The sequence below is a fragment of the Sinohyriopsis cumingii genome, chromosome 7, assembly GCF_028554795.1.
Source record: "Sinohyriopsis cumingii isolate HCF-2022 chromosome 7, ASM2855479v2, whole genome shotgun sequence".
NCBI lineage: Eukaryota > Metazoa > Mollusca > Bivalvia > Unionida > Unionidae > Sinohyriopsis > Sinohyriopsis cumingii.
Genome location: NC_142967.1, coordinates 16,846,037 through 16,860,229, shown reverse-complemented (window position 1 = coordinate 16,860,229; position 14,193 = coordinate 16,846,037). Strand labels below are relative to the sequence as shown.

The window sequence follows — 14,193 nt, the reverse complement described above, 5'->3', positions numbered from 1 at the left end:
TTGACTTTGCAGGAGCTGGGTTTTGTTCAGATGCTTGATATAGAAGACTTGACTTTCTCTCAGGGTAGTCACTTGATGGCTAACAAGAGATGTCAGCTACCCGATGGATCCTTCAGAAAACAAAGAAAGGGTAAAACTAGGGCACAAATTCTGATGCCTCTCATTTTCTTACTCCACCTCTTCCTCTTTATCATCTTACTAGGAAATCTTGTGGTGTGTTGGCTGTTATTTCATCAGAAATACTATTCCACATCAGGGATAATAAAATTTGCCATATTTGCCAGACATTGGAGATAAGGTGCCCATAATAGTCCCATGGAGTTGATTGGTTATTAAATATTCTCATTTGTTTAAACACTACTTAGACATAAAGCACGGGGCCCCGAGTGGTCTAAAGCGCTCTTCGTTACGGATCACTGCCATCTCACCTCTGTCTGCGGCGGTTCGAGTCTAAGATTCAGCCAATGTGGGCATGTGAGAAAGCCTGCCAGTAGCTTCTCGTGGGTCGGTGGTTCTTTCCGGGGTTTTCCGGGTTCTTCCTCCACCATTAATACTGGCCGCCATGTATAGCCTATCGTGCTGAAAAATGGCGTTAAACCCCACAACAACAACAACAAGACATAAAGCACAAGACACTAGAGGCATGAAAGCTTATCTCCTGTACTTAACAGACATTATAAATGAACAGGTGCCCCAGAGTCTGTTTTATGTGTTGGTGTCAGCACATAAAAGATCTTAAGAACAAAATTTATTTAGCTTGGTCCCTAATTAAAAAAGACATGTTGCCAACAACAGTGAGCTTAAGGATGTTCCATTTAAACATACATGGAATCAGGAGAAGGCAGTTTTGAATTCAGGTGACTAAATTCTCAGTTTTATGAAGCCATATCATGCTAATAGAAAGAGGAAACATTGGACTAGGAATGTGACTCCATTATGTTTAATTGAGCATTGCACCGCTCTGGTGGCCTAGTGGGTAGAGCGTCTGATCCGGATGCGAGAGGTCGTAGGTTCGATCCCCAGCCGAGTCATACCAAAGACTTACAAAAATGGCACTAACAGCTGCACACACGCACACACACAATAATTGAGCATTGCGTTGAATGGCAAGGCTTGTAGAAATAGCTTGTATTTGATGAGCTGAAGTCCTCATTAGACATACCTGTTCCAAACAGAGATCAGAGTATGCTGATTGGATGACTCCCTTTAGCCAGGCGAGGCCAATAATTCTTGTGTGTTATTATGTTCTGTTTCCATGGTTTAAGTGGGAGGAAATGTCTCTGGCATCCAGACTGGATGGATTTTGTGCATTTGTAGGGTACAGACATGTTCCTGTGACCTCGTCTAGGATCAGTAGACAAGAGGGGGCATACAGTTGTTTTTCTGGTTTCCAGTAAGTGGAAACCTATTCATAGTGATGAAACCTGGTGTCATTAAAAATGAATGAACCATCAGAATGAAACTTTACATAGTTTAGATCAGCAGACAGAAAACAGAGCTCACTTTTTCTTGATGCTGAAGCCAAGGCTGGCAGGAAGCATGTCTTATATGATAGTTGCTTCAGTGAACTTAGAAAAGTTCTATGAGTGGCCTAGTGGTCTGAGGCACTCACAGTTCTGGATCACTGCTATCTCACCTCTGTCTGCGTGGGTTCAAGTCTCAGGCTTGGCTAACTTGGGCATGTGAGAAAGCTTGCCAGTAGTTTCTTGTGGGTTGGGGTTTTCCCGGGTTCTTCCTCCACCAGTTTTACTGGCTACCATGTATAGCCTATGTTGTACTGAAAAATGACATTAAACCCTAGAACAACATCAGTGAACGTAAAAGACTTGAGCCATGTCAAGACCCATGATAGGTCCCACTTTGGTAACAGGATTAATGAGTGATCTCAGGATAGATCAAAGTTTGTTAGCAATGTCAAGCTGTCCACAATGTCTGAATGTGTGATAGTTGCTGTCAAAACAATGCCTGAAGTTGTCAAAAAGATAGCCCAACTTTCCTTCTGGTACTATTGAGTGGAATTAATTGCTGTTGCATGAAACAGTAAAAATATTAAGCAACCCTCTTTCTTGCTTCATAGAGATTAGTATCAGCTTTCATTTTGTTAATAACAATAACCAAATTAATTGTTCACTGAGTGCTGGCTTGATTTGGATTTTGAAATGTTTTCACTTCAGCCAAGTCACTAAACAAAATATATTGAACATCTGAAGTATTTACTTTGTAAGTAACTCTGGACCAAAGTAGTTAAATGTGTGTGGATTAAATTGGTAATTGACTGTGGTGATATTGGAATGGTGGATTACACTAGTGTCATGGTGTTGGCTTGTGACATTGTTCATTTACAATGCTGCTGTGGTAAAGGTCAGAAACTCATTCATTTTTTCTGAAATTGGTTGATTTGCATTTGTAGCATAAAAGTATACCAGCTGTTCCATCTTTGCCAGTACATGAAATCAGATATCGATCAAATTGCATGAGGTTAAAATGAAATGGTAATAAATGATGATAATATAAAGAATATTTTAGAATAGAAAATGAAATCAGATATCGATCAAATTGAATAAGGCTAAAGTGAAATGGTAATAAATGCTGATAATATGAAGAATATTTTTACAAATTTATCAGAATAAAGGGATAATGTATGCAAATATGTGAACCTATGAACAAGAACAAGCTGTACTTGCGGTACTATGTACCTGTAGATATGGTTTTACCAACATATGAAGAAGTAATAAATCCACGAAAAGTATCAGAAATTTCACCAAAGTACACAAAAATATAGTAGACACTTGGATGGCTAACAGAATAAATTAGAAATCTACAGATTTCTGAGGCTTGTTGACAGTTTGCATCAAAAGTTAAAACATAAGTTGTTTACAGAGCGCCACTTAGTGAAGTAATCTGTAAGAGTTAGTTTGTCTCTACACAGTATAGGAAGAGAGACTTTTCAAGTCTATGTGAGTCTAGATTCTGGAGGTAGAATAAGTAATTCTAACGTTAATGTATTTGGTAAGTATTTTTAGAGAAACATTATTTACAATAAAATTTTGTTTTAAATGATTTCACCAAATAACTCCAATTGTTGAAAGTGGAAACCTTGACGAATCATATGTATCCTTTTGTGAATGCCTTGCTTCTATTCATATTATTTGTAGCTTGGTGTTTAGAGATACATTTTTTTTCTATTTGTCTAACTGGAGATTTTGTGGCCATTTTCACATTAGTCAAAACAAACACTAGAGATTGCCTTCGAGCTGTACTCAGTGAACATACAGGTTTAGAATGTTAGGAAAAGATATTTCTAAATTATTAGTCAAACTGGTTCATACTTTATTATTTTCTCTCATTCATAAATACTGATTGATTGCTGAATAAGGTGTGATTACATTAGATTAAAGTGAAACATAACTCACACTTTTCTGTCAGCATCTGCATTCTCAACAGTTTTTTAAGGTTTACATTCAAGATTTTCATTTGCATGTTTCCTGTTTGCCTTGATAGATTTTCATTTGCATGTATTTCCTAATTGCCATGATAGATTTCCATCATACTTGTCAGGAATCTTTATGATGATAAGATAATTCATTTTACGGTATGCTTCCTTGCCCCTTTTTCCTTGGTGGTCAGGGTCTGTCATGGAAAATCTGCTTCAAGGTTTTGATTTAAATATTTTATTTTACTTATAAATCCTAAGCCCTCAATGAATTTTTTTAGTGCTTGGTATGAATCATTTTGAAACTCTCTCATTTCATTCTGCAAGGCATTGGTCTTGGGCTGGACATGACCTTGTTTGATATGCTGTGTCCAAGTTAGTGTCTGTCATACTATTAGTTCATATGAACTGGATTTCATTTTTTTAAAAATGTAGAAAATGAAAGAAGTATGTAAGGAAAGTAATTGGTGTTGTGATGCCCTAAATGAAAAGCTGTTTATTTTTAGGTCTACTGGTCAAAGACCAGAAGAGCTTATGTTATAATTTGTTGTCTGTTGGCTATCCATCCATTAGCACAAGTTTGTTTTCACTAGCCTTTGTAAATGTAAACTCTGTGAAGGATTGCCACAAAACTTTTCACACACATTTATTCCATGGTCTAGTTGGTTCTAGATGAAAATGGTGTTGCTTGGAGATCAAGTATGGCCACCACAGTGGCCATCAGGAAAATGTATTTATAGGTAACCCTCCTACAGTCATTGCCATATCAACATGGGGTTTTCACTAAAAGATTTGTTTTGTTGGTCGTAAATAAATATGGTTCTAACCAAATACTCAATATAGCCATAATGTCAGCCATCTGGGAAATCTTATTATTGCTACTTCTACATGGATGGTGGTATTAACATGGGTTTTTCACTAGGAGACCTGTTACGTCATTTAGTTGACCTTAAATGAAAATAGTACAGATCTGACATCCATTATAGCAGCGACATTGGCCATCTTTAAAATCATGTTATTGCTACTCGTTCTACATGAATGGTCATATCAGCGTTGGCTTATAAATTAAAGGCTTCATAAAAATGACATCCATTATGCCACTATGGCAGCATTCTTAAAAATCTTGTTATCACAACTCTCCCAGAATAGAAAGTCACATTGGTATGTGGCTTTTCACTAGAAGACTTCATATGATGTCCATCTGGTCTTTAATGAAAACTGTGCCAATCAGACATGAAACTACCTTTCTTGACAGTCTTGTTATTGCTGCTTCTGATGAATGGAAAATCATAACTTGAAAATATTGTTTTCTCTACTTCTCCAGTATGGATGGCTGTATCAACTTGTTTTTCACCAACAGACTTTTTTTGATACTTTTTTGTCCTAAATGAATATTCAGCAAGTCTTACATCCAGTATGGCAATCATGGTGACTGTCAAAAATGTTGTTGTCTCTACTCTACTGGCTGATCATTATGACATGGTTTTCACAAAAACACTGACATTGATTTTCACTTTGCTCTAAATGATCTACACTGACATCCACTGAGTATGTGTACCTCAGCAGCTAATTTGAAAATCTTGTTATTGCTGAAGAATATCAAAGATGCTTTCAACAATTAATATTTACAAGGGGGAAAAATGGTCTTTTCTTGAATTATGGGAAAATCATTTCACCCAGTGGAGTCAGTACCTTTATGGGACCTGTGTCTTATTTTCCTTTTGTTTGTTTCACTTGCATTAGCATTGTGAGACATAGATATCACTTCTTCAGGAGGTGTTGAAATGGGGGACTTGGGGTGGGATTGGAGGATGGAGATGCACAGACTAACTAGAGAAAAGGGTCAGGGGTGGGAATATATGGAGAAACAGTAAGACACAGACTCACCTGGGAAATGAGTGTGTCTGTGTGAGAGAGAGATGACGATGATGATTTATGTATCTGCAGTTATTTTTATACTATGAAGTAGTCTACTGTTTGTAACCTTTTGTATCTACATATTCATTTTAGGTTATGAAGAAGTACATGTACCAGCATTAAAGCCAAAACCATTTGACTCAGATGAGGTAAGTAAGATTCCAATTAAATTGACTTGGTCGAGGTGGTTTTGTCTCAGGGATCTTACACACATGTTGGTATTTAAATGTCATTGAGGAAAGTGTTTTATTTTAAAGCTGCACATGATACTAATTAAATATTCTTGAGAAAAGTGTTCTGACTTAAAGGTACACATGTGTTGCTAAATAAATATCCTTGGGGAAGTTTTCTGACTTAAAGGTACACATGTGTTACTAAATAAATATCCTTGGGGAAGTTTTCTGACTTAAAGGTACACATGTGTTACTAAATAAATATCCTTGGGGAAGTTTTCTAACTTAAAGGTACACATGTGTTACTAAATAATTATCCTTGGGGAAGTTTCCTAACTTAAAGGTACACATGTGTTACTAAATAAATATCCTTGGGGAAGTTTCCTAACTTAAAGGTACACATGTGTTACTAAATAATTATCCTTGGGGAAGTTTCCTAACTTAAAGGTACACATGTGTTACTAAATAAATATCCTTGGGGAAGTTTTCTAACTTAAAGGTACACATGTGTTACTAAATAAATATCCTTGGAGAAGTTTTCTAACTTAAAGGTACACATTTGTTATTATATAATAATAATTCTTTATTTCAGACTGCATTTCTCATGTATTTAAATTAAAATAGTGTATTTCATACTGCATAGCTCATATACTTAAATGAAAATATAAGTTTATTTCAGACAGCATGGCTCACACATCTAAATTAAAATGTGTATTTCAGACTGCATGACTTGTTTATCTAAATTTAATTGCAATAATTTAATTAAATTGAAATATGAGTGTATTTCAGACTGCATGGTTCATATATCTACATTAAAATATAGATCTGTTTGACCTGTTGTCCAGTTTTGGCACATTCAGGCCCTGCTGATTTAACTTGTTTTCGATGTGGAACATCTATGAGTGTTAACATGGCTCAGTTCACCTCATTTTGATCCTGTTTATTTGGCAGCACTGATGCGGCTATCTTATAAGACTTGTTTCCCGATTGATTTAGCTTCAGCCTGCATGCCTTGTTTGTAGACCTGAAGTATCTCCAACTCCTAATTAAACGTGTCAGTCATCTTGATTATGCAGTGTGGCAATGTCTCCAAGAACAGATTGCTGTTTACAGATATTCAGAAACAATCATTTGCCCTCTCTTCTCAGCTGATCCTTTGATGGGGGCAAGGCTGCAGGATGTTATTCGTGCACTCAAGTGCTGTCTGAGGTGAACAAAATGGGTCTGCAACAGCAGCTCTTAATGCGCATTAAAGCAGGAAAGCAAGATAACCTCTCCAGCAATGGACTCATGGCACAAGTGATTCATTTGATCAGAGAATTCTGAGCTCTGTTAGAATCAAGTATGCCTCATGAAGGTCTCAGCTCATGAAATTCTATTGATTTTGATGAGTCTTACATCTGAATATAATATCTTCATTTGAGTCGGCTGGCAGGCATGTACAGTTGACTTTCTCCAGTTTCTAGCTACACAGTATGTTATCAGAATGATGAATGTTGAACCTTGTGGATTCTGTGGTGGCTGTACAGACAATCATGAGGCCCCATAAATGGATGCACAACCCTTGGTCTTTCTATGGGGTTTATAGCTTTTGCAGGATTCACATGAGGAAATGTTCTTTGGTAAGTCAACAAGCTCATGCTTAACCCTACAGGGGTTAGCACTCATGATTATTGAATTCATACTCTCTCATTTGTGCTGTCTCCACATTAGTAGAGAAGTTAAATTGTTTCTCTTGAGGATGTACTCATATTGCCACTTGAATGTCGCTATAGTAGAGGTTGGTTGCTCTTGCGTTTCTTTCTCTTACCCCTTTTTCTACTGTTAATGTGAATGGTCAGTGCATTTGACAGTGAACGTACAGTGTTTAGTAAATTATGTCTCCAAGAATACTTACTAGATCGCATTGCCGTTAAACCAGATGTGAGCATGCTTGCTGTTGGTTCTGTTCAAGTTTAAACTTAAAATCATCTAGTATATGGTTGGCTACCTAGCAGAGGGTAAGGGGAAGGCCTTTGTAACAGTTATTTCCCTTCATTTTGTTGATCAAAGAAAATGAAAAGACAAATTGTTTTATCTTTTTGGTAGAGCTGGATTTGGGACATAGCGGAGTTTCTTTGTCAGTAAGACTGGGTAAATACTATCAGAGAAACATAATTTGCTTATAAATTTCCTTTTTGACCAACTTGAGGTATTGCCTATAGAATTTTCCCCTTCACTTGCATCGTATTGGTGGAGCATAAATGTCATATTGATATCTAATTAGTTAATTGATTTTATTACTGTTTTCTTGCAGTCCTTGGTTGCTGTTGATCGACTACCTAAATATGCGCAGCCAGCATTTGAAGGGTTCAAAAGCCTCAACAGAATTCAGAGCAGACTGTTCAAGGCAGCCATGGAGTCTGACCAGAATCTTCTGCTCTGTGCACCAACTGTAAGTGGATTTTGTTGACAGATGTGCATAATATTTTTCTCAGTAGTTCAAATTAAAATATCTTTTGTTAATTACACCACTCCCTCAATAACTCGCACCCTGATAACTCGTGAACCTGCTTATAATGCAAGGTCAGGCATGGATCTCATTTTTTTAAACCAGAAAATACAAAAAAAAATATATTCCTATTTCTTGAACTTGAAATTGGTAACTGAAACGTTTACATATCACCCATTTTATGGTCGAAAATGATAGAAAGCCCCTGGAAATTTTAATCAACATTTTGAAATTATCAACTTTTAATAAGAAGACATATAATTGGTTACATTTTCTTTCCAACTGACATTCTTAGTACACTGCAATTAAAGATATTCAAGGAAATTTCGATCAATGAAAATGTCACTTACACCTAGTGTAGGCAGTACATTAATATCTAAATGCCAATTAATAACTTTTATTAAATGAAATTTGTGTTTTAATTCTGTTTTTTAGTTTCTCTTAAGTGTAATCATCATGATGCAATGCATTTTTAAATGTAAAATGTGTCAGTCTACCATAACAGCTATGTCCACAAGAGTTTCTCTGAGAACCTAATTAAATGCCAACCGTGTTTTGATAACTGACTTGCAAAAGTATTTGTTGTATTGTTGCACTGAATCAAAAAGCTGGTCTCCTTTGTATTATCACTTTAATTGTGTCTTTTGAATCAAATAAAGGTGGTGGAATAAAAGAAAAGTTAAAAGGCATGCAAATCCAACATACTTAAAATCTAGCGGCCCGGGTGGAATGTCAGTGAACTTACTTCAGTTGATCACTTGAACACTTGTAAATGTTATTGTGTATGTAACATAATAAAACTACCTTAAATTAACCAACTCATTCATATCTGTGATCAAAGATAGCAAGGCAACCAAGTGAAATGAATACTTTGTAAAATAAAGAACTTGGTTTAACATACAGTCCATTGTGGGCAAGCGAGTTTCAGAAAATTCCTGAACTGGCACTTTGAGATATCTCCAAGGATGGTAAGAAGTTTCACTATTCCCATGAGCTCATGATATCAATATTGGACTAATTAAACAATACAGAAATTTAGTTTTGATGTAGACGATTGTCTCATGAATTAAATGTTGCTATATTTTTTTTAAAAATGGAATTTTGTTTGGTGGTGTATCAACAGTCAGTCAAGTTCCTGGCTACTTTGACTCCGATGAGTACTATACTAATATATACCACTCTCATACATGCCAACCATTACGCTTTTGGCATAATCATTACACCTTTTTTCACTAAATTACGCCTTATGTGTAAATGTATATGGATTACGCTTTTTCGGTATATCCACCTTCCCAAAAAAATCAGTTGTTTGTTTTCTCATTTTTATTAACATCCCATTAATCCCACAGACCGTAGTTTAGAAAAGACGGCTTCTACATAACTACAATTTAAGAGTATGCTTGTCCGTGCACTTTCCTAACAGTATTTTGTTCTATTTATAGCAACTATCATATTACCCAGAAACATGCTGGTTCTACTTTCAAACTTTAGACCTCGTATTCTATTTATAGCAGCTGTGTGGCTTAGTGAGAAGAGAACAGACTGGTTTTTTAATTTTTAATCTTTACTCACAGATTCTTTTTTCTAATTTATATTTAGTACAGAACCAGTCTATAGGTATTTGGCGCTAAAAAGTATAATTTATTTTAATCGATGCGTGTAGGAGAGCAAAAATGCAAAAATGTCTTCTTTCAAATAATTTCACAGATGGATTAGAAAAAGCCAAAAATAAACGAAACAAAAGAACAGAATCCTCCAAAGATGAGGACATGAGGGCAGCATCACGTGACGTCTATTGCAGGCTATGTGGAAATAATTTTACTATTTGGCACTAAAAGTCTTCAGATGTATTTTAGTCGATGTTTATATTAGAGCACATATATTTTTTCAAAGAATTTCACAGGTGGATCAGAAAAAGACAATAATAAAATGAATCCTTCAAAGATGAATACATGAATGGCATAATATAGCGTTCCATTCTCGGGCACAGGGGCTCGTATCATTTCTTAAAATTGACCTATTGTACATGTACTATATAGTATGACAGGTCAGTTTTAAGCAACGATACGATTCCCAGTATTCCAGGGCAGCATCATGCTCATTGCAGTCTGTATGGAAATGATTTTATTATTGGGCATGGTGGTAAATTTTATGTGGAGAAACACTTGAAAACAAAGAAACACATCAAATTAGCTCGTCTTACGAACTCGAATACTAAGGTAACTTCTTATCTACAGCAGAACTAAATTGCGGACACGAATGTTATAAATGCAGAGGTGTTATTTACCGAGTTCTTAATAGAAAGATAATGAAGATCTTGCTATTGGTGCAGAAGCAAGAGAATTCATAGAACACAATTCTACTCTGGCTGTGAAGGTGTTTTCTGATAATGTTAGAGATTATTATGCTACAGCCTGTGATTACATGCTCCAGAAATTCCCCTATGGAGATGAAGTGCTTTTAAATGCTTCAATTGCTGATGTAAATGAGAGACAGTCAAAAGCTTCAAAAGTGTTAGATTCTTTGTCAAGAGATATCCCTTTCTATTACCATCCTTGCCTACCTTGGATCATCTGGAAGGAGAATTCCTGAAGTATAAAGTTGAGATTCTACCTGACAGTATGCTTAATGCAGATAGAGTTGATGTGCAGTGGCACCTTATTTCCCAGCTAAAAGACACAATCACTGGAAGATATAAATTTCCTCTTCTTTGTCAGGTTATGAAAGGAATATTAGTTCTTTATCATTCTAATGCTGACTGAGAGATTGTTCAGTATTGTTAACAAAAATAAAAGTGAATTCCGATCCAGGCTCAGTAACCCAGCACTTTGTGCTCTACTGGTGTGCAAAACATTCATGGTCTCAGCTGGTACAAAGTGTTTTAAAATGCAACATGAAAATCTGTTGCTTTCGAAAGCTAAAAGTGCTACATATGAAAACTTGAAGCAGTAAAAGATGTTAAAAGACGAGAGGGGCAAATAAATCACTGTTTATTAAATTTTTATCATGTTATATGTGGATTCCTCTTTCTGCATGGATTTCTCTTTTTGTCCACTTGGATTACACTTTTCCGTCATCAGGGGTTGGCATGTATGCACTCTGGGAACCCGACTAATCAATACAACAAAAAGCAGTGATGTAATACACAGATGTTTTCACATACTTGTGATGGTTGTTGAAACCAGTTGGACCAATCTTTCACATGTTAGACATTTTGAAAATAAATGTTACTTATCCAGAATAATGAATGACCTCATTAGAAAAAGTGCATTATTAACAATTATTAACTACGTGATTATAAAACAAGGATTCAGTCATTAAACAGCCCAGTTCCCCCCTTCCATGGTTTTCTCGATGTCTAAACTGATTGTTTCAATTTTTGAGGTCCCTCAGTAACACCCTTGCTTATAGTACGATCTATGCTTGTGGATCCCGTTGTGTGCGAGTTATCAAGTGAGAGGTGCATTATTATCACACCTTCATTCATATTGTGAGACAAAACTATCCACTGGCAGTCATACAAATTAATGTCTTGCATTTAAAGTGGAGGAGAGATGCCTCATTGCAACTGGAGAGCATAAAACTTGGAGCTGGAGTTTTACATTGAGCTTTAACTCACAATCAGTTGGATACAACCTTTCGAAAAGTAATGTTATTTGTGATCGGTCAGACAAAAAAATAAACCCAACTTCGTTCAAGCATTTTAAAATTCTCTGGCCAGGTTCATGTTAGATACACTACACTTGTCTTGATAACTTGAATTACCTGTATTCATGTTAGATACAGAATACTTGTCTTGATAACTTAAAGGACCTGTATTCATGTTAGATACAGAATACCTTTATTAATAACTTAAAGGACCTGTATTCATGTTAGAAACAGGATACCTTTATTGATAACTTAAAGGACCTGTATTCATGTTAGATACAGAATACCTTTATTGATAACTTAAAGGACCTGTATTCATGTTAGAAAATATTCAGAAAATTGGCAAATTCATATCTTATTTCAACATTCATTCAGTCAGTCAGCAGCAAGCGAGAAGAAAGACATGAACAGCAGAATGATGCTTGGGATAGATATGTTTCCCACCACAGCCCTGAGCACACTGAAAGATCTAGTCCTTTTGATTGCAAAGGGGTGGAGCCAGTGTGAAGAGGACTACTCTTCTCTTGATTTGGGAAAAAGATACGAGAAACCATAGAAGTAGCGATCTGTGCAGACTCTACAGTTACCTAGCTCCTGAAGCAAGAGATCTCTGACAACAACCTGTCCACCCACTTCTTTAACAAGAAACACCAACATTTCTGCCTATAATTGACACCTGGAAGGAACCCTCAATGCCAAAAATATTAGAGGCACCAAAGCAGCAAGGCACAAAACAAGTGAGGGTTGAAGCAGAAACAGAGAAGAAAGATAGGAAACAAGAGGCTCAAGATGAAACCAAGAGTCAGCTAGAGCCTAAGAGACAGCAACCACCATGAGCAGTGACATCAGCAACAATTTCAGCAACATCAGCATCAATCTCAGCTGTCAATGTCAAGACTGTCCAATCCATGAGCATAACCAGAGAAACTCGACTCTACCAGATCCACAGCTTAAAGGAACTCTTAGACAGAGAACTGAACTGGCAGAGTACTTTTGCTTCCAGACAGAGGAATGGGGCATGGGAGTGCTAATGGAGAACAGATTGTTAACACAAAGGCACACAGAAAACCTATGAACTATCCTGGATGCTGACAAGAAACAAAGAAGGGAGGGCTCTTTGGCCAAAAGAGAAAAACCCAACTTTCTGCAGGGGACATAAGCTGACTTGGGGAGAAATATTGTCAGTGTCCTGTTTTAAGAGTACTGACCAATTTGCCTCTTAAGTAGGATTTTCATTTTGTCTTGAAAACCTTTCTGATCCAACTGTCTTGATAACTCAGATGTGATCTTTTGGGCCAAAATCTATCCATATTATTTTTTTAAAATTTAAATGAGCATTACTCAAATTATAAATGTGTCTAATACAAAATTTTTAATAGGGAATAACCTAAATTAGATAAATTTGACCTGTGTGCACTCCAGTGGTGTTAACGAAAAGTTCTGGTCAACATTTGGGGTCTCGCTGGATGTTTGGCGTACATGGACAGCCAAAGACAAGTGTGTGGGTTAATTCCCACTTGTCTAATATACCAAAATCCCCAAAGGGCATGCTTGCACAGAATCAGGGTGTTATCATGTTGTGTGGCTATACTTCCACCAAACGACTAAGTTGCAGTACAGACGACAATTGTAGATGATGCATATTTCAGTTCCCACTTGTCCCATGACCCTAATATTTCCAATGTGTGGGCTTAAAGCACAGAGCTAATGTGTTGTCAGGTGCGTGTCTCCTTTTGCACTTGATGATTATTTAAGAAGCAAGCCTTGTTTGCATTAATGTATTTGGTGTCAGCACTTTCTTGCTTACCACCACAAGAAATTAAGTAGCCTGCATTGTAGACATTAAACTGACATGGCAGAATTGCTGCACACATTTTTAATTTAAGACCCAATGATCTTATGTTAAAAGTATCAAATTCTTCTAAAGTTGGTGTAGTCAATCATAGTTTTATGAATGAAATGAATATTGAATATATATTGTCATGTACAATATGCATCCAAGACATGGGCTTTTTGAAAGGGTATTACTCAGTTACAAACAAACATTTGTCTTGATAGTTTGCTCAAGTTGCTGATTTAGTCAAACTTAATGCTGGTAGACAGCATGTGGGAAAACTAGTCACATATTTTTCTTTGTCCCTTTTTACACACCTCTCTGATCCAGGGTTTAATCAGTTGCTGCATTGTTTAAGATTTTCATGATGTATTTGATATTTTCAAGGGTATCCCAGTTCTCATATTATCTGAAGATCACAGCAGGTGAACATTTTTGCCTCAAAGACAACTTCATGTCATAAGTGCCTTCATTAAAAAAAAAATCAAGTGGTTGGCCCTCTTGCTAGAACTGCCTATTCACACAAGCATGAAAGTCAGATGAGAAAGCAACAAACTCTATGTAATTATGAAGTGCTTAGTACAGGGCTGGTTTTTTTTCTTCAATAAATCAGTGAGGATAGGGTGCAAGTCTTTGAAATAACTTTACAAAGACAGATGTGCAGCCCTGGCCTCTAGGTTTTGCAGGAATGTCTCAA

At 36.4% G+C, this 14,193-nt stretch overlaps 1 protein-coding gene across 1 annotated transcript in view; it reads left to right on the top strand.

Annotated features, from left to right (window-relative positions):
- Positions 1-14,193, top strand: part of LOC149794782 (U5 small nuclear ribonucleoprotein 200 kDa helicase-like) — a 103,505-nt gene that overhangs the window by 18,843 nt on the left and 70,469 nt on the right. The window contains exons 10-12 of the mRNA XM_089964431.1: positions 13-130; positions 5,444-5,499; positions 7,820-7,957. Coding sequence (XP_089820557.1) covers positions 13-130; positions 5,444-5,499; positions 7,820-7,957 — 312 coding nt within the window. The remainder of the gene's footprint in view (positions 1-12; positions 131-5,443; positions 5,500-7,819; positions 7,958-14,193) is intronic.